This window comes from Lichenostomus cassidix, chromosome 9, assembly GCF_008360975.1.
Source record: "Lichenostomus cassidix isolate B80296 chromosome 9, HeHo_3.0, whole genome shotgun sequence".
NCBI classification, from domain to species: Eukaryota; Metazoa; Chordata; class Aves; order Passeriformes; family Meliphagidae; genus Lichenostomus; species Lichenostomus cassidix.
Genome location: NC_139490.1, coordinates 9,970,139 through 9,990,250, shown reverse-complemented (window position 1 = coordinate 9,990,250; position 20,112 = coordinate 9,970,139). Strand labels below are relative to the sequence as shown.

The 20,112-nt window shown below is 43.9% G+C and overlaps 1 protein-coding gene across 7 annotated transcripts in view; it reads right to left on the bottom strand.

The window, feature by feature from the left end:
* The window catches only part of LPP (LIM domain containing preferred translocation partner in lipoma), a 314,289-nt gene that overhangs the window by 190,083 nt on the left and 104,094 nt on the right, over positions 1-20,112 (bottom strand). For all 7 annotated transcript variants that reach the window (XM_085069373.1, XM_085069375.1, XM_085069378.1 and 4 more), the window contains one exon: positions 10,481-10,682. In XM_085069373.1, the coding sequence (XP_084925499.1) occupies positions 10,481-10,673 (193 nt within the window). In that variant the 5' untranslated portion in view covers positions 10,674-10,682. The remainder of the gene's footprint in view (positions 1-10,480; positions 10,683-20,112) is intronic.

Here is a 20,112-nt window from a genome sequence, read left to right as displayed (position 1 = left end):
CTGCTGGAACTCAACCAGTACCTGCTCTGCCTGGCCTCTCAGCCAGGCTCTCCTGGCACGGCCACAGGGAGGGCAGGTTGGGTCCAGCTCTCTGTCAAGCTGTCAATCATCACAGCACAGGGTCTGTGACACTCATGAGACACGACACCCTGTGCAATGCAACGGAGACCCAACAAGTTTGTTTTGCACATGCCACTGCAGCGTTGGCAGATACAGCAACGTGCTTTGGCTCGCACTGACATGGGAAGCATTCAAAGCACTCGTGCAGAGATAAGAGACCCCCCTCGTCTCCTGCCTGAGACACATTGACCTCCCTCCCTCCCTTCTCCTTGGCATTGTCAAAAATACAAAAATCTTTCCCTTATGTTTTTAAAATGTCTCTGTTTCACAGGGTTTTCTCCTTTTTTTTTTTTCTGAGGCCAATTAAAAATAAAAGTTTACCAGAAAGACAACAAGGAAAAAAAAAGCGTCTGATACCATTGGATCCAGCCTGTAAGGATCTCACACATAAAAGAATTATGTCCCTGAGCACTTTCCAACAGACTTTCAGAAAATTTCATCTTTCTACTTCCCTGGCTGGATAGTCTGTTTGAGTAATTTTCTCTTTCTCCTGGGGCTGGTTGCTAAGAGACGCGCTATTACTTCTCCCTCTCTTATGACCCGATTACAGTGATCAGCAAAGACAGCGTGCAGACAACAGCCTGACACGGCTCATACAAGAACATCGGGCTCGTTACAAAATGATGGACTGTATTAACACTCCACAGCCCCTTCGCTCGCCATGGCCTTTGGAGAGTCTCCAGGCACAACTGGGGGCTTTTACTTCCCTGGCTTCTGAAGTGCACGTTCAAACATTTTAAATCACAGGACTGGGAAGGGAGAAGAATGGACTTTTACCTCCTGTGCTTCACTGTCTGACAGCCAGAACGGTGTTAATGGATCCTCACTGAGCAACCTTCCTTTTCTTACCCTTCCCGAGAAGTGGCCTAGGAACTATGATTATTCCTTTTCACTCCCTTGAAAAAAAACTTTGGAAATACAGAGCATAGTTTGGGTCAGAACATTCCGCTGAAGGGTCTGACAGCACATTGTAAAGCTGATCGTGACACTTCAGGGGCTAAGAGGTGACCTGGTCCAGCAAAGACCTGAGATAGATCGCTCTGGATAAGGAAAGCAGATGGAAATAGATCCAACTGTAGGAGTCCAGTGGTCCCAAGGAAGCTACCAGGATGCCCTACTGGCTCCCAGTTCACGCAGAAGCAGCCACAGCCTGGCACTGTGCCCTCTGCAAAATGAATAGGGGATGGAGCCAGTGGAGGAGATAGGAAACTTGGAGCACAGACTGGGAGCTTGCACTGAGGGGTACACAGGGCAAAAAGTTAAGAAAAGTTGACTTTGTTGATGTTATTACCAAAGAACTGGTCTTCTAAGGATGGGACCACCAACCTCAGAGACCATCATTATCCACTTCATAAGAATCCAACCCTCATCCCATTCACTTTTTATAACATAAATTTCAAACTTCTATACCTTCTTCTATTAAACCTGCCTTTGAAAGACTGTGTTTACCCACACTGTTTTGGTACTATTTTCCTACTCTTGAGGTCCTCCTCTCCTCCCACCAGCTCACTCAGGGAAACTCCTATGGCAGGACACCTGGGCAGACCTTCACACCATAGGTAGTGCAGAATATCTATAAAAGCCAGTTGCTAAATCTTCTCAAGTGGGCTTTGTAACAGAGATGAATGACCCAGAGATGAATGACCTCACACCACAGGTAGTGCCGAATATCTATAAAAGCCAGTTGCTAAATCTTCTCAAGTGGGCTTTGCAACAGAGATGAATGACACAGAGCACAGGTCCCTTCCTCATCTCCATGTCATTTCCCATAAATTCAATGCTTGGTGCAACAAATGCCAGCTGTCATGACAGTGCAATTTCTACCCACCAGCCATTAACACCAAGCTTGGCTTTATGATTTGGGTCATGTTAGATGAAACCAAAACCCTTGCTTAGTCATTGTCATCACAGGAATTAAGAGTTGGAAGAGACATGTGAGCCTTTTGCACTTCAGATCCTCAAATAGTTTGGGTAAATTCCCAACTGAGCCCCTGGAGCACGCCTGCACTTTCTGCCACGGCTGTGACTTTGCAGGGTGTGTGCTGGTTAAAGAAGAAGACAGAAGGGGAATTTTCAGATAGTGGGAAACTAACTCACTGCTTATTAGGAACTAGAGCAGATCCCTGCTCATCTCCTGCAAAATTGTCTTCCCTGGGCCAAGCAGAGCCTCAGGACTGAGTCCTGCTCATGGACCCTCAACTCCTGTGCCAAGTCCACCTAAACATGCTTTGCTTAGCAACAAACATTTCAGGCCTTGTATATTTAGTCCAAATCATAATTGTGTAGGATTCACTGCCAGAAATGCCTGCTCTTTGGCCACAAGTACAGCTTCTGTGGCTTCAAGAGTTGCTCATTCATTCTTCCAACCTTTTATTACACCAACCTGTAATATAATCCAATAGACATTTACTGGTTGCTCTGATTTAGCAGGACTCAGCCTGGCAAAATAAAAAAGCTTTAGGCAGAGAAAAGAAAAAACATCCATATAATCCTTCACTATAATAGTTAGTTTTCAGTGTGTAGAAGAGCAGCATTGTGTGGAAAAAAGGGCAAAAAATTAAAAAAATATTACTCTACTGTTAACTGTCGTATAACAATTGTTATTATTTAACAGACTAGCATCTGGAGGATGTTAACATTTCGGATTAAAATAAAAGGGACAAGTGCTGCCTGCTTGAATTCAAGCTATTTCTGCATGAGCATTGCTCTCTTGCTTTGACTGGGCATCACAGCCCTGTAAAACTACATACAGGACAAACATTATCTTTTTAACAGCAGGTTTGATATGGTCAGTGACAGATGTTTGCAATTCAAGTTATAAAACGATGGTTCATTTCCATTTCAGTGTGTCAGAAATGTCTTTTCTTTCTCTTTTTCCCTTCCCTTTTTTGCCCTTTTTCTTTTATTCTACCCAAACCATTGTGGTTCACAGAACAGGCCACTGCTAAGATGAATCACTATTCGATGTTTGAAATAATGAAGTGGAAAAATTAAATATAGTATCTTGGAAGAACAGACAGACAGGAGAAAAAGAAAATGAGAAAAAATAGTCAAGGCAGAAAAAAATTAAGAATCTACCTGCTGAGAAGTGCCATGTTTGCTTTATGATACCAAATAACTGAGAAAATACAAGCTCACTCACCAGAATGAAACCCAAGGCTAGGCACTACTTCAAGTACTTCCCAAATAAGAGGCAATGTGTTCCAGAGCCTGTGAAAATTTAATATTTGTAATTCTAACAAAACACAGTCAGAATACTTAATAAAACCTGGTGGCTTGACTTGACATTTTGTGAACCACAGATAAGTATACTGGTTCAATAACAGTTTTTATACACTTGTTTTACAGTGCATTTTTCCCAGGGCCTTTTTCTGAGGTGGTATTTCAAAAAAGAAAATGCTCACCTTGAGAGCAAAGCCAAGACACAGCTCTATGGATTTGTCTCTGGCAAAAATAAAAAAAAAAAAAAAGCAGATGCAGACACTGTTATCCAGTACAACAACTTTTGGGATGACTACTATCAAGACAGATGGCCCCACACAAAGAGAGTTTAGTCACACTGGTGGGAATGACTGGTCACTGTGCTGTAGACAACTGGGCAAAAATCCCTTTTCCCCTCACTCAGAAGTTATTGAGTGGAGCGACACTGCCCAGGCACAAAGGCACCAGCTTGGTCTCACGCCTCTTCAACATGGCCCAGCTTGCTTGGGGCAGTTTAAATCCAGTTTTATACAAATGAGAACCACCACTTGTTCCCAACTGGTTTCACTTGGTTCTTAACCAACGAGAGAGAGAGGATGTCCTTAGAGAGAAATCAATGGACACTTCCAAAGGGCTGCCCTGAACTGGTTCACAGCTACTCCTCAACCAGGGACCCCACCTTCCCACTCTTTCTGTGTGTTCAGGGGCTTTGTTTGTGCTTTAAAGGCTCTTGTGTGAAGGTAGCAAGCCCACCACAAAGAGGCCTGGAGCTTCAAGATCATTTTCATCGGCTGGATTTTTTAAGAGCCTGTGGATGATGCAGTTCTGACTCTAATGAATAAAGTATTGCTTCATCTGCTGCATCTCATTCAGTCCAAGAAACACATGGAAAAATGAGGGAAGGATTAAGAAAGACTTTAGAAGTGTGTAATACGCACTTTAAAAAAGCTGTTTCTAAGAAACAAGCCCTAACTTGGGGGCTGTGCTCAGGCACAGTCAGGATGATTTGCAACAGTAAGGTCACCTCTTTATTCACATCATATTTTTCAACTCCACGAGCTCAATCCTGTGAGGGATGGGACCCACAGCATCCATTGCAATTGATGGGACCAGAAAAGTATTAGAGCATTTCTCAGCCAATGTTTTTGTCCCACCACTGAGACACTGCCTCCCCCAAGAAGCATCAATGATTTTTTTCCAGCTGATGGCAGAGATGAGGAGCAAGAGAGGGACCAGCAGATCCCATTGGAAATACTGTGGTACTCCCAGGACTCAATTCAGACTATCGTGTTCCCATGCCTCATATATGCAGCAGCAATGGTCCACAGGCATAACTCCTGACATGTGCAAGACAGCCAGCAGGAGCTGGATAATTGCATTATCTCATGTTAGTGTTGAGCTATGCACACACAAAACCACCACGGGAGCATGGCTGAGACAGCTCACTGTGCCTGCATCCCAGCCTCCCTCCAACAACCAGCACAGCACTGCAGAAGCTCCTGAGATACTCCAAGGAGCAGGTACAACACCCCTCTCCCTCTCACCCAACACAGCCCTTCCACTAGTGAGAACTCCTGCTATGGAACAGAACCAGCACAGACTACCAGGAAAAAAAAAAACCAACAAAAAAACCACAGAATCTTTCAGGTCAGCCTGAATTTATTATTTCAGGGCTCTCAATGCAAGTAATGAATAGACTCTGGACCTTGTTGGCTTCTATGAACTGTCAAAGATTGCAGAGCAGGGAACAGCACAGCTACAATACAGGGTGTCTAGTCCAATAAATCTATACCCAAGCTTCAAAAATTAAGACAGAGCTACTGATAGCAGCTTCTGTAAACAAAACCCACTAGGTATATAGGCCTGTTAAAAAAAACAAAACAACAGCAAAACAACAAACAGGCTCCCAGTCCCCTACAGACATAGCAGAATGAACCTTGCCAGTGCTCAAAAGCCTCCACATACATGAAGAAGAGGAGGGCACAGAGAGTCAAGCCCTGGGAAACCTGGATCAGCTGTGTTAAAGAACACACATTGGTGTCTATGACATAGCCTTGCCCTGGAGCTGGTTCTGCTCACTTGCCTTGGCTCATGAGTCAATTGCCCACTCCTCCAGCCACAGTAAATGGAAGGAGATGGTTTTTTAAAACAGTAATTAAAACCTCAAAGACCTTCACACGAGACCTGTTGCTCACCATATCTGAAAGGTAACGAAGGAAAGGAAGGAGAAGGGAGTAGCTTACTTTGAGTCTCATGCCTTCATTTAGTTTCCATTATTAAATTCATATTAACTGTTTGTGCAGATATTACATTCACCAAGGATGGCAGTTACAAGGAAAGACATCAGTGCTAATAAATACTGAATTTAGAAGTACCCAACAGCACAAACTAAAGTGGCTAATTTTGTAAAGCATGTCCTGAGAGCCCCAGAGAGTGACAGAGGAGCACCTCCAAGCACTGGGCAGCCCCACAAATGGAGTGACTGCCCTGTGAGGGATGTTGTCTGAACATCCCTTTCTGACCAGAGCTGGCACTGCAGCATCCTAGTCTGTCTCAAGCAGCTAGAGAAAAACACATGGTTCTGTTCCTATGAATAAAAGGCATTGCAAGAATATGACTCACAACGGATTTTTACACATTTCTGAAGCCCCCTGTTCTGGTCTGACAATCCCCAGTGCCACCCCAGCAGCACCAGCCCCACGGTAGCAGGCACAAAGCTGACAGGTCAGCTATCACCAACCTTACCCCAAACCAGATGCCTCCTTAGTTTGCCCTGAAGACTGAGGCCCCATTTGCTGGAACTAAGGCAAAGATAGAATTTGCTTCATCTGCAAGCTATAAATCCTTTCCATCTTCCTGAGCCCAGCATAGATGGAAACAGCTGTGTGGCAGCATTTCCCTAAGGCTCCAGCTCTGTTGAAGATGCTGAAATACCAATTTAAATCTAAAAGCTGGAGAGCAGGAGAGAAGTAAATGGCAGGGAAAGGAGGAAGGGCAACCACAGAAAGGTTTGGATTGAAAAGACTTTGAAAAATAATCCAATCCAAACCCCCTACCATCAACTGGCATATCTTTCACTAGATCAGGTTCATCAAAGCCTTGTCCAACCTGACCTGAGAACTTTAAATGATGAGGCATCCAATGCATTTAAAGGCACCAAAATTAATACTAACTCCTCAGAAAAAAGGCAAACATTTGTTTAAGAAATTTTTTGTGTAGAACAAAACCCATTGTGCACAATGCTGGACAGGGTCTACCGAGGAACAGAGGGAGGGGGCAGGCAACACCAAACACGTGAGTGTGGAGAAAGAAGCCAAATATGTAAGAAGTAGACTGTCAGAAACCACGTCTGGTTATGCCTCATCCATCTCAGAACTCATCCACTCCCAGCAAGAAGAGAAGGTGCTCTCAAACTTCAAACACATCTAGCTCCATCCAAGGACCACCCCTGACCCCAGTTAAACTCTTAGAGCTACTGCTCAGATGTCTGGACATCTAATTTGGATTTCCAGCCTAATTCCTCAGCAGCTACATTTCCTCCCAATGCACAATTGTTCATCTTGTAGATAAACAGCTTCCCCAAGCTTGAACAGCTCTCCTCTCTCTGTGGGGTAAATAGAGAGCTCTGTAAGATGATGAGTACCAGCACTTCCCAGGAACTGTGGTGCTCACACCTCCCAGGATCAGGCAAGGTTAATCCCCTGCAAACCATCACAGTGGGAGGGTGGCAGCACTAAATCCTCCAGAAACCCAGCCCAGACCACAGCATGTGTTTGTAGGACCTATAAAAACAGTCTGTGCTTGCCTCTTGGGCTGGTTGCATGGCAGAGACCTGTGCAGAATACTAAGCAGAGCTGGGGTCATACTGATGATGATTATGATTATGATCATTACTTCTACCACTACTGCAGTCGTACCCAGGGGCTCCCAAACGGATCCCTGCAAGAGCAAGACACACTCTCTGCTTTGATGAGTTGATAAATCTGGTCTGAAACAAGCTGCAGCAACTCAGCATGGCAAACAGCAAGGAATGGGGCTGGCAGCACCAGGAAAATTGCTACTTCACTGGTCTAAACACATGCCTTGAGTGCTTCAAGTCACAGTAAAATGCTTCTGGTTTATAAACTGTTGGCTGTTGCCATTTCACTTTTTTTTCAGTCATGTAACCATTTTTAACTCCTGTTAAAGTTCCACTAAGTAGCTTTTAATTAGCACCTTCTGGCTGAGTTTCCTGCAGGCATCAGGAAATAAAAAATAAAATCGAAGTCAAGGTGAGACCAAGGAAATGCTTTGGTGGGAGGTGGAGGGAGAGGGGGATACACACAGCACCTGCTCCTCAGCCTGTCATTCCAGTGTCTTTTCCCAGTGCTTTCAATATGATCAAGAAATAAAACCACAAATGCTGTCTGCTGGACAGACTCTCTATATGCAAGCAACACACCTACAAAATAATAACAAACACAAGGCCAGAGGATGCCCATTCCCAAATGTTAAAAGCAACAAGCGGAACAGAATTTGCCAGTCTCCCAAAGAGATTCCAGATACTACAAAGGCTGCAGGGAGCCAACTGCAGCGACAATGCTGGGACCAGCAAGGCTGTGATGAGCATGGCCACTCCCTGCCCCATAACAGCCCGAGGACAGCCCTTCCCCAGAGCAGTGCTGCTTCTCTCACACTCATCTCCAGCAGAAGGATGCATGGGAAGCCCATGTGCCTCCAGGTAAGCAGCTTTGGCCAGGTAGGAGGGATGAAAACACACTGGGGTGCAAGGGGATGCTGCAGCTCCCCTACCTACAGACTCACAGCTAACCATGTGGGAAAGACCTGTGTCCAAACAGAGGACAAATTTAGGCAAAATGACAGTGTCCCTGTAAGCAGGGAACCAGTGGGGCCTGGAGCCATCTCCCAGGCTGAATTATAGCTGCAAAAACCAGGGAGGTCATTGAAAAAAAAATTAGGAAGCCGTGAGGAGAGAAGGGAGCCACAGAAAGTGAATGAAGCACATTGGGCTAAATATTTCTCACTACCCCCCCAGCCCTCGCCTGCCAGATCCCAGAAGCCTCATGTTCTCAGGGTTATATATGGATGGGCAATGGCTTTGCACAGGCTGCTGACAGCGACCAGCAGCATGTCACCTTCTGCAAGTGGATTAGCTTAAGCTGCAGGCACATTGCCACATCACTAAGCCTGTCCCTGACCAGGTGTGGGCCAGCCCTTAGCTCTTCCAGGCCTGTCAGATAATGATGGGATCTCTAAAAGCCCAGCAGCAGACAAGGCAAGGGCCTGGCACTGACAAAGTCTGCTGGGAGCTTGGGAGCTCCCGACTGTTTCCCAGTTTCCAGCAGAGCTGGCGATGCCTGACTGCTTGCAGGACCAGTGCATGAGAAAGGTTTGAGGGTCTTGTGTCCCCTTGTGAGCCTGCAGTCCCTGCTCTGCTCTTTGGGAAAACCTCCCTCCCCAAATGCTAAGAAACACAGGATTTTTTTAGAAGGTGATAATGTTCCTGAGTCACATATAATCAGACCGACAATAACTAAAGCACTGACAATTAAGACATACTGACCTTTTCCACACAAAGAATACTGATTGATCAAGAACAGTTTTCCTAAGAAATAAAGGGTCATTTTCCATTATTATTTCTAATTGCAAGAGAACTAGAAAAATAAGAATTTCCACTTGACTTGAAGGTGACATTTTCTTTGCATTTCAGAAATGGATTATTTTTTACTTTTTAAATTCCAAATGTCTTTCTCTTACTATTTCTCACTAAGTTTTGTTACTGAAGGCAGCAGAACAGGTGCATATGACTTCGCTTTTCCCCCTCCAACACATTTTCTTTTTTCGTTCTGAATTCTCCGAAGTTAGAGTGGCGAAGGAAAAAAATGAAAACACTCATCAGGCTTTTCCAACTTTTCTACAAAATGTCCTTAACTTCAGAAAATCGCTCAAGTACAAGATTTAATATGCTGCTTTGTTTTTCTTTCTCCCTTCCACTACTCTGTACTCTTTCCGAAAATGCATGCACTTTCAAAAGATAAAGCTCAAAGAGGAAAACATATACAGGTGATATTTATCTTATTGTACTCAACATAAAAGAGGAAAAAGTGGTGAAGGAACAATGTAGAGCATCCAAAACCAAATACAAAAAGCTGGTTTGGCAATTTTCTTGAATACAACTGAGCTTTTCTTTGGAGAGAGGTTGGAGAGGAGGGGGGAAAGAACTTCCCCCCATTTCTACTGGTAGTAAAGCACCAGGAATGGAAACATCATGCTCTGCCAAGAGAGCTACCACTCTCTCCCAAAATCCTTGGCCTTCACCTTGTTTCTGCTGCAGTTCCATCACAAACTCTCTGTTGTCAGCCAGGAGTATTCCAGATGTTCCAACCTGCAGGTTTCCAGCTGCAAGTTCCAGAGGTGCCCCCAGCCATGCACTCCTGCTACTGGGAACTCCCTCTCTCCATGTGTCCACAAGCCAGGAACCCAAATCCCACACTATGTGAAGAGAGGAGGATTTTTACAGCAGGAGGTAGAGGAAGGCTGACACACAGTGACTGGCAGGCATTTGTTTTGCTGACATAACAGCTCCAGAGGCCATTGCAATAGTAAGGCAAATATTCTCCACATTATTTCATATTCAAGAGTGTTCCACAGAAGAAGGAAAAGAACAAAAGTAAAACAATCCAGCAAGCAGACTGGAGAGAAAACACTTTTAGATTCATTGCCAAACTCATGCCCTACCACCCCCAATTATACTCATATTCCCACAGATCAATTCCATCTTTGTAAAGCATTCCCACTCTGCTGGGGTGAAAGAACCAATACTGAAAAGGGTTGTTTGAACCCAAGCTCCTTGAATCATCATGTGCCAGCAGGGACCAAACAAGCAAAACTCCTGGAAAAGTACCAGTCTCAGGTATAGGACAACTGCTTACAATTAAAACCAAGAAAGATCTGTCCTCGTGTCCTCTCCCAGCCCTGCACCTTTCAAGAGAGTAGCTAGGGTAAGAGATACCTTCACATTCTTCTTGAGTTGAATGATCTGAAAAAGGAAGGCTCCCACAAATTCACCAACAAAGAGCAAATCAAAAACAGCCTGTGTTAACAGTCAGTTCCTCTGAACTAGGCAGTTGTGGTTCCTTTCTAAAAAATAAATACTCACCATCACCTCCTGGTTGCTTGTATGGGTTGTACTTTGGTTTGGGGGCAACCACAGGTGCAAACTTCTTTGGGGTCTGCTGGGTGGACACGGAGATGCTGGGAGTGCCAAAGGTGTGTGTGGTTTCCATCCTTGCAGTAACGTGGCCAACAGGCTCGTTGGTGCTCTTGGGTGGCAGCCAGGATGGGTGGGACATGGCTCAGGTCTGAGAGGAGACACAAAGAGAGTCACATGCACATTAGGAATTTAGGCTGAGGAAGTAATAGTTGAAATCCTACTATTTTGCTAGTTTATGAAATCAAACCTACAAAACCCTTTACCATGCTTAACTGGTGCATGCTTAACTTTAAATATGTAGTTCCCAATGTACAGGACTTTAGATACAAACTTGTATTTCTCTCCCCAGCAGGCCAGAATTACTGATCAGGTTATTGTTGGTACCTGCAAAAATCACTGCTATTTTCCTCTTCAAACTAGAGCAGAACCAGGCTGATGCCCTGAAGCAGCCCATCAATCCTACCCTGCATTCAGCACAGTAGTGATAGATTTGCCTTTCCATGTTAGGCCTTTTTGAGTACATTAATGTTCAACAGTGCAGGTGCTCTGGGGATGAGTCTAGTCACAGATAGGCAGACACACTTCCAAAATACACTTTTAGCACTTTTTCACATGTCATTTAGGACCCCATGCCCCAGTGATTTTCATTCAGACTTTTAAGAAAACAGATTTCAAAAGCAGCTAATCATTCTTGATGCCTCCATTTCTGAATGCCCAGCTTAAGACATTTTAAAAGCATGTCAACTTTGAAAAAATGCCAGAATCCCACAACCGCTGACAACCAGGCTCCTTTTAGACATTTTGAGTTGTGTAACAAAAAACAGAGGCAGCCTAAATCATTACTTATTTATGAAAAATCTTGGCTTTGGCCTCTTAAAAGCCTACATCACTTTTGAGAACTGGGCTCAGATGCTGCTGAAAGTGTTGCCCATAAAAATCCTGTTCATTGCAAGGAACAAGTGCTTTTCACCACAGACAAACCACACTTGCTGGGTAGCAATGATAGTCCTACTGTACCATCAGATGGTCCTATGGACTTGGATTTGAGCTGTGATGGAGAAATTGAAGACCCCACACAGACAAAAGTTAATGCTAATTTTGGAGCTCTTGAGCACCCTGTCATTTCTGCCTGTGCACTGCTTTGGTGTCAGAATCCCTTAAGGCTAACTAAACCAGCAGGTACCTGTGACTTGATCAGGAAAGAGTTGTTTTGATCATGGAAAAGAATCAGTGCAAGAGACAGGATCAAGGTCTCCACATGGCAGTGCAGGGACAGTAACTTCAGTTAAGAGCAGTGACTGGTAAAACTGATGGATATACATGTGTCTTACTCCAACCAGTAAATTTACTACAGGAAACAGGTTCTCTACTTGAGGAAAATAGAGTAGTAGGAAAATTGAGGAGTAATTTCTACTTTAGCCCCAATGTCTGACCCAACACTACGAGATAAGACATTTTTTGGTTGCTTTCCACCTCCATCACTGTTTGCATGAGAGAGGAACTGGCAAGTGCCAAGTATCAGTCCCAACACTTTTGTCTCTTCCTGGCCATGCAGTCTGACTGCTTGACATACAGACAGTGGTTTCACAATTCTACCACTAGAAAGTGAGCCTCCTGTACTAGAATCCAATACCAGTAAAAGGAAGATGATGGAGCTGGCTAGAAATGAGGTAGACAGGAACATGGAAGGAGCAGCTTGGAGATGTACCCAGGGCTGAGCTGCAAGGACATGACTTTCCTCCCTCACAGGCCTGCTGTCCAACCCTACAGTGACAGTGCAGAGCATCATTCTGAAAGCAAGAAGTGAAAGGCAGGTCCTCCCCACAGGGCTGGAGAGGAAACCAGTCACAGAGGGTGGGGGCTGAGGACACACGAACCCAGTCCCACTGCCTGGTACTTCCCATTAGCAACACCAGCCCCAGTGCACCTAGAAAATTACTGTGAATCCAGCAGTGAGATTCACCTACACTGCTGCCTCCTCCTCCCACACCCTTCAAAACTGTGAAAGCAGCAATAAAACTCAGGTAACTATCTAGATTTTAAGAGCAGAAAGCAGTGAGGGTAGTCAGCCTTAAGAGCTAAACAGGACAAGTCTGCACTCTGCAGAGTTATTACATCCAAAGATGACTTTACCTTATCCATTGCTAAAAGCATACTGGAGTTTAATTCTGACAGGTTTTCAGCCTCTGGCTTCACATCTCATGTGAAAGAGCATCCTGCTGCAATGAAGCACCCTTAGACCCTGAACATTATCTCCATACTGATTCAAAGCAAAAGAAAAAAGAATTCCCAGTACTGACTAGATTATCACCATTCCTGCTCTGGAATGTTCCTTAACCACCTCCCAGGCAGCATGCCCTGGTCCCACTGAACTCTCATGGTCTGCTAGGCTGATGACAGGGATGGGCTGTGTGATGTACAAACCAAGAATATCTGCTTCAGTAGCCAGGTTGCACAGCACTGAGGATGGCTGAAGACAATGAGAGAATTTCAATGCATGAGCTTAAAAAGCAGACAGCTCCTATGGACAGCTTGGGAGCAGGGAGACCACACTGCTGACTGTAAGCTGGTACACAGCTCCCTCTCAGCTAACCTCTAACGCCTTTGTTTTGGCCATGGTGGTATTTTTTAATTGTTTCCCTGTTAGCCTTTTCTCTTCCTCTTTCTCCCCCTCTCATTTTCTGTTATGCATTTACTGCCACTCATTTTTGCTATCTGTGTCCTGACAGTGTTTTCAGCAAGTTCCTTTTTCTTCGTCTGTTTCAGCCCCAACTCCCCAGCCTCAATTAAATTTAGCCTAACTACTCTGCAAGATCATGGAAAAAGAAAATGAACTAATTTCTTTTTTAAAAGCTGAAGCTAAACTTCTGGGTTTGCTATTATTTCCCCCCCTATTTTGTAAGCTGGTAAAAGGCCAAAAGTGAGGAAAAATGTAAGAGACAGTGGCCTGCAGACAGGCACAGCCCCCCATCTCTCAGCAGGCTTCTCTATGGTGGAGCATCCTGGCTAATTCAAATAAGGCCATTAGTGCTCCCTCTCCACTCCCTGCAATACTGCCTGGTTTTCCATCAGAAGCTTCTTTGGAGCAGAACATTTTGTGATGTGGACAAGTAATCAAAATAGCACAGGGAAACACGGGTCTGTAACTAATCACCTTATTCTAAACTTATTCTTACACATATCACTGCGGTGCCTGCACTTGTACAAGAAGCCCCAAAAGGTAACAGCAGTGCTTTCCTGGCTAGCCAGCAAATACATGTTTCACTTCTGAGCCATTTTCTTCCTTAAAAGTTGTTTTTCACTGAAAAATTAACCTATAGATTAAATCTACAGCTGCCCCCACATTTCTGCTCCAAGCAAAAAATTCTTCAGGCACTGTTTGCATTGAATGAGCCCCTTCCTGGCAAACCTGAACACCTGAATCTAACCCTAGATTGGAGGAGGTTGATTTAGATTCCATCAAGGTTGGAAAAACCTTGTCAGCAGAGCGCCTGGGTCCCTGGGAATCCTCCCAGAGGGACAGCCACTGCTTGCTTCCCTGTCAGTGCCACACCTCCTGTCTTGGCTGAAGCCATCTCATGTCTGCCTGCCACTCTCCCACAGCCATCCTTGGTCAGCAGTAACTCACAGCTCCGTTCCTGATCTCACTGCTACGAGCTTCTCCTGTGACTCCTTACTCACTGACCACTCTGGCAATACCCCCTTCCCAAATTCACTGCCTCATCCCTGAAAAAAATCCCTTAAATCTTCTTTATGTCACTGCTTTGAAAGCTCTTGACCATCTCGACTAACCCTGAACTGCCCCAAACTACTGCTCCACAAAGCTTCTGCTGAGCTAAAGAGTATTTATTATAAAGCACACATAGCCTAAACTGAAACAATGCAAGTGTTGGAGAACCCAACACAGCATTAGGTAAATTGTTTGGACAAGCAATTAAGCACCATAATTACAGCTTCTCCTTCATGTCTGGCTTAAAATTTAGCTAGCTCCACTTCCAACCACTGCATTTTGCTATGCTTCTGTCATCTGCATTATGGACCTGCCTCTCCTCCTTATGCAGATCCTTTCAAAATGCAGCCAGATCATTGCTTAAATCAAACCAAAGCATTTAAATTAAGTATCAATTAAACTGCCTGTAAAGGGCAGACTTCTCTTGATTCTTTCATGTATGTTTACTCTGAACTCTCTTCAATTTTCCAGCTACCTTTCATGAAATGGCGGCTGATGGCATAAGACCATTTTTTCAAGAATAAGTAACTTAAAATAGAAGAGGTAAAATGATGAATAATATCAAAAACAAAAACCTGACTGAAATCAGCTGTGGATGCCTGAGGTTCTGTTATCCTTCCTTCCTTGGAAGCATTAGTCATCACCTACTTTTGGAGGCAAAGGATAAGACCAGACTAACCATGATAAATAGCATTAAGAGCAAAGAGTGAAATCACGCTGCATAAATAAGGCAAACAGTGTTCTCTGGTTCTATCATTAGGACAATCTTAATCCTGTTAAGTTCAGAAAATTCTAACCATGAAAGAATACACCACAGCAGAGGAACTGGAATCCACGAATCCCAAGCTGAGACCACATTATCTAAAAATGTCAGACCAGGAATATCAATAGCAGATAATACCACGCAGTAATAACAACCTGACAAGGTTTTTTCATTGCCTTTTTCTTTTTCCAAATATGTGGGCATAAGAGCTTGTTTTTGCTTTTAATTACAGGATGTCATTCACCTTTGAGAAGCAAAGGTATAACAATGATGGTTTCGAGTCAATTTACCCTCACATCTGATAAGCAATGGAAGGGTAGAGTACCAATTTGTCTACTTTTAAAATTGTTAGTACATTCATCTCTGAGACAGGCTGGCTTTTTTGTGATTAGACTGTACCCAAATAAATCTTCATTTCATTTTCATATTTGTAACATGGACCAATACTCCTTGGATGTTGATGGACTTCGGCAAGACAGAAGATTTTGTCCCTGAGTTAATTAAGCTAATGCTTCGTAGCGGGTAGCAACAGTATTTAACAAAAAATGAGCAACAACCGTCTGTGCTTCCAGACAGTCTGCTCTGCCTTCCATCCCACGCCTTCCTAAATTCACTGGCTTGATATAGGTCTATGATGTTCTTAGTATCACCCATGCACAGTGAACTGTCACTCCTAAGGCCAAGAGGCTGACCAGATAGAGGGAATTAGGGAATTGTTTGTTGACAGTAAATGCAACTGAAAGCTGTGTTGGGGCTTTTCTCTGATATACAATACAGATATCACCTTCCCTTGACAGCCCATGTTTGTCTCTAAGTGCAGGAAAGCAAACTGCATCCTCCCCACTCTCTCTTCTCTTCCATCCATGTAAAAGAACTCAAAGAGAAAATTTATGACTTTACATCACTTTCCAACTGAATTTTAAAGATCAGGTCTAGAACCAAACCAAGGCAACATCCTTCACAATGTAAAAATCATGTCACTCATTGTCCCTTTCTAGGGAAGTAGAAGTGTAACCTACATGTCTGGATGTTTCTCCTCTAAGCCGATTTGTCTTCATTTTTCTGCCTGAAATTCCCCAAATCACAAGCCTCAAATGCCCTGCTAAAACACAGTTCTTTGCTTTGTCCTCATCACCTCCAGTCCCCTAATTAGTTAAATGCAGTAACTGAGGCTGACCAGAGAGATTTGTTCTTTACAAACTGAAAAAGCTTCTTGTTTTTCTTGGCACTGTTCCCCTCTGAAGGCTGAATGAATTTATTTCTCCATTTATAGCAGATGATCCCTAGCTTCTACTTCCCTAGAGTAGAAGCTCTCCTTGTGGCCTTCAAAAGAGGGTATAATGTCAAAATTCTGGTCTCATTAGAGGTCTTTAACCAAACATAGGAAGTGCCATAGGTACTTAGAAACTCAGCACAAGCTCTCCAGGGATGCCTTTCCCATATGGTACTACTTATTCTCATCAATTTTACATCATATGGCAAATTATGTGATTTGGGGAATTAGGAGTCCTTTGGAACTCCCTTAATCATTGCTGATCTGCACAACATCTCTCCGAATTTAAGTCCTGTAATATTAACCAATCCAAAAAAGCTCCTCCTTCAAATGCCCCTAGCAGCAAATTGACTCCAAAACATTGTTACACCAACAACCAGAACTTTAAACCTTCAGGAACAACTCTGAGCACTGGGAATCCTGTGCATGGTGCTGATGTGACCTCTACCACCAGTGAGCAGTGAAGCTCTAAGAAGAGTCAACTGGGCCACCAAGAGAGTTCAAGAGGTGATGAAGAGGAAGAGAAAACACTGTCATCCTCCAGGGACTGCCTCCCTGACTACAGGCATGTAGTTGGTGCTCATGAACTCAGAATCCCTGGAACAAATCTCTCCCCAAGATCAGGGTTCTTTGCTTGCACCCATTTTACATGGTTTATGGACATTTCCCAATGCTTTACTTCACAGACATGCAAGTTTAACTCTGCCTCTGTACAACACTCTCACATCCCCTTAGATGCAGAGTTTCTTTCAATGGCCTGGATAAGGCATGGTTTTGTATCTTCATCCCAATTCCCTCAAAGTAAAATAAATAAATAAGTAAATGAAATCAAAGTCACTTCTTCAGTTAAACAGGACTGAGAGCATTCACCTGTTTCCTGCTGTGGGACGTCACTAATGTAATCAGAGGAATTAAAGGAGAAAGAAACCTAGTTAGAACACTGATGAATTATTCCTCAAAGAATATAATCTGGTAATATTTCATTCTGGCTTTAACAGCTTCAATCAAACTTCCATGGGATCCTCCAGAAGACCGGACTTAAATTCAAAGTGCACCCTGGTTTGAGTAAGGGGTTGGCCCAGCTGACCTCCAGAGATCCCTTGCGGGATCAAAATCAATTATTCTGTGACTCAAAAACCCCAGACCACCAGTTCCAAAGGGTTTCCCAGAATCACAGCTCTGCTGAGTTGGAAGGGAACCACAAGGATCATTGAGTCCAAGTCCTGGCCCGGCACAGTACAGTCCCAAGAGTTACACCAAGTGCCTGAGAGTGTTGTCCAAACTCTTCTTGAACTCTGCCAGACTTGGTGCTGTGACCACTGCTCTGGGGACCCAGCCCACCCCTTGGGGGAAGAATATTTTTCTAATACCCAACTATTCCCTCAGGTCCTGTCACTGATTGCCCAGCCCTCTAATTTATCAAGGGCTTTCTGCAGAGCCTCCCTGCCTTTGAGGGACTCAACAGCAGGAACATACTGTATCCCACTTAAGATACGCCAGCAATATCACCTACTGGCAATGCAACATGATATTCCTTATTTTCTAGTTGCAATGGTTGGCAAACAAACAGAGCTTGTGTCCATTCTTTTAAGTAAATAACCAATACCTAGAAAATTATTTTTTTCCTAGCTGCATCCACAGTTCATTTATTTTTCAGCATATCCATACCAGTTTGTGATGTGACTTTTGTTATACACATTTAAGTCACTACAACTTCTACAGTATGACTGAGACTCAGAAGGAAGACAGCAAGTGGAGATTGTGGAGTAGTGGAGTAGTGGAGATTGTAAAGACGTGACGGTAAAGAACAGTCTCTCTGGTACAAAGATGCTTGACAAAGGTTAAGTAAGTCACAAAAATAGTTAATCAGATACCAACCCACTGTCACAATCATTCTTACTCCAAAACCCTGCTGCTGGGACAATTTTTATATCAACCAAGAACACACCCTTAGGTTTCCCTCTTAGCCCATTTCTCTTGTATCAGCTTCAGTAGTGGAAAAGGTACAAGGGCAAACTAAACATAAAACTTCTTTTCTTTCCCGATATAATTGCATTAGGAGTTTTGGGATTAGATGCTGGCTATTTGAATTTGGCAGCTGCTGCAAAACACATGCATAAAAGCTGATGAATGAGATCTTCCTTTTACAGCCATGTCACATCCTGGTGTCAGATGACAAACTAGGCTTTAAAATCCCAATAAATTGAACTTGACTGGTCCATGTGAACTGAAACAAAGAGATGGTACTGGCTCCCTGGAGATAGATAGATCTATCTAATCTAATACAACTCTAATGACTGCATTACAATTTCACCAGAGAACAAGCTGATTCTTGACTTCTGTGGTATGAGACAATCCTCTGCTACTCCAAACATAATCATATTGGATAAAACATCAATCCAAGGCCTCAGCTACTTGTGGTCACAACAAACCCTAAAGCAAATGCAATGGAGGAGGTAGACCTGCTGGCTTATTGAAACACAGTTTATGGCTGAACCTAAGGACCTGAGCCAGGAGGCAGCTCTGAGCCAGCCAAATTTCTTCCAATTGTCATAGCCTCTTTCCCTGATAACTTGACCTACAAGTTTGTGAGAATACTGCTGCACCACAAAGAAAAGTTTGAGATGCATGTTTCTGAAGTTCATATATAATATAAGAGAGGAAATATATTAATAGAGACAGTAAAAACAGGAATGATGCAGAAAGGTTATTCTGGGAGTCTCAGACCATGAGCTGTCTTACACAAATACTATTCTCCTGCATACAACTTATTTTCAAGACCTCTCTGCCAAAAAAAGCTGCCTTTATTCCTTCTGTGCCCATATTCAATGTCTTGCCTATAGCACAGCTCAGTACTTGGCTTCCTACTTAAGCAAGGGACTGCCAAGCAACACAGAGCTTATCCATCAAATAAAAGTATTAAGGGACTGGACTCCCCAGTGGATGGAGATGTACTGAAATCAGGCTTATCAAGAGTCTCATGTAAGACAAAATAAAACAGCACAACAAGGAATGGCAAGGTTAAGGCTGCTGGAACAAACTCAGGTACTTTGGATGCTGATGCTGGCTGTGAACAAGGAGGAGCTGTGCAGAACTAACATTCAGCTCAGCTGGGAGATATCAACAAGACTCCAGTGGGGCCAAATGGGACCGTGGCAGCATATTGACACACAGATAATTGTATTAGCTTTGCAGAGCTCTGTGTGTGTGGCTCAGCCCAGGGAGAAACAGCAGGGATCTGAGCTCAGTGGGAAGCTGACGGAGTGAATAAGGAGGCAGTGCTGAGCTTGAGGAAGGCTGCCGTGGGTGTAGGTGGGTTTTCTGTTAATGATGGGGTTCCCTGCACTTCACTCCTCTCCTAAAATAGCTGTGGTTGCAGGAAGAGTCAGATGCTGCCCTCCCAGGATAAAATCTGCTACTGGCAGTGTGAACCCCAAGCCATCAAGAGGATTTCTGTGAATGGAAAAGGAGCTGCAGCCCAGAACATGGATGCCCACAGCATGGGCCCCACTCAGGAAGGAAGTGCACGTGGGTCCAGCACCACCATAACCTTCTTTTGACACCTCATGGAACTTCGACACTGTACTGCCTAAAAATTAAGCAATTAAATCAATTAATGGGCAGGAACTGTGTCCAGGATCAAAATCTTTAATCCCTAATTCCTCCCTGATTCACTTAACTTTTCCTCCCTCAAATCCCAAGCCATCCTGGAAGTCCCAGCTTCAAGTACGACAAATCCCTGGATGAGTTATCTTTCCTGAGCATTGCAGCAACCTGTATCTTGGTTTTGGTAGCTCAGCCCATTGCAAATA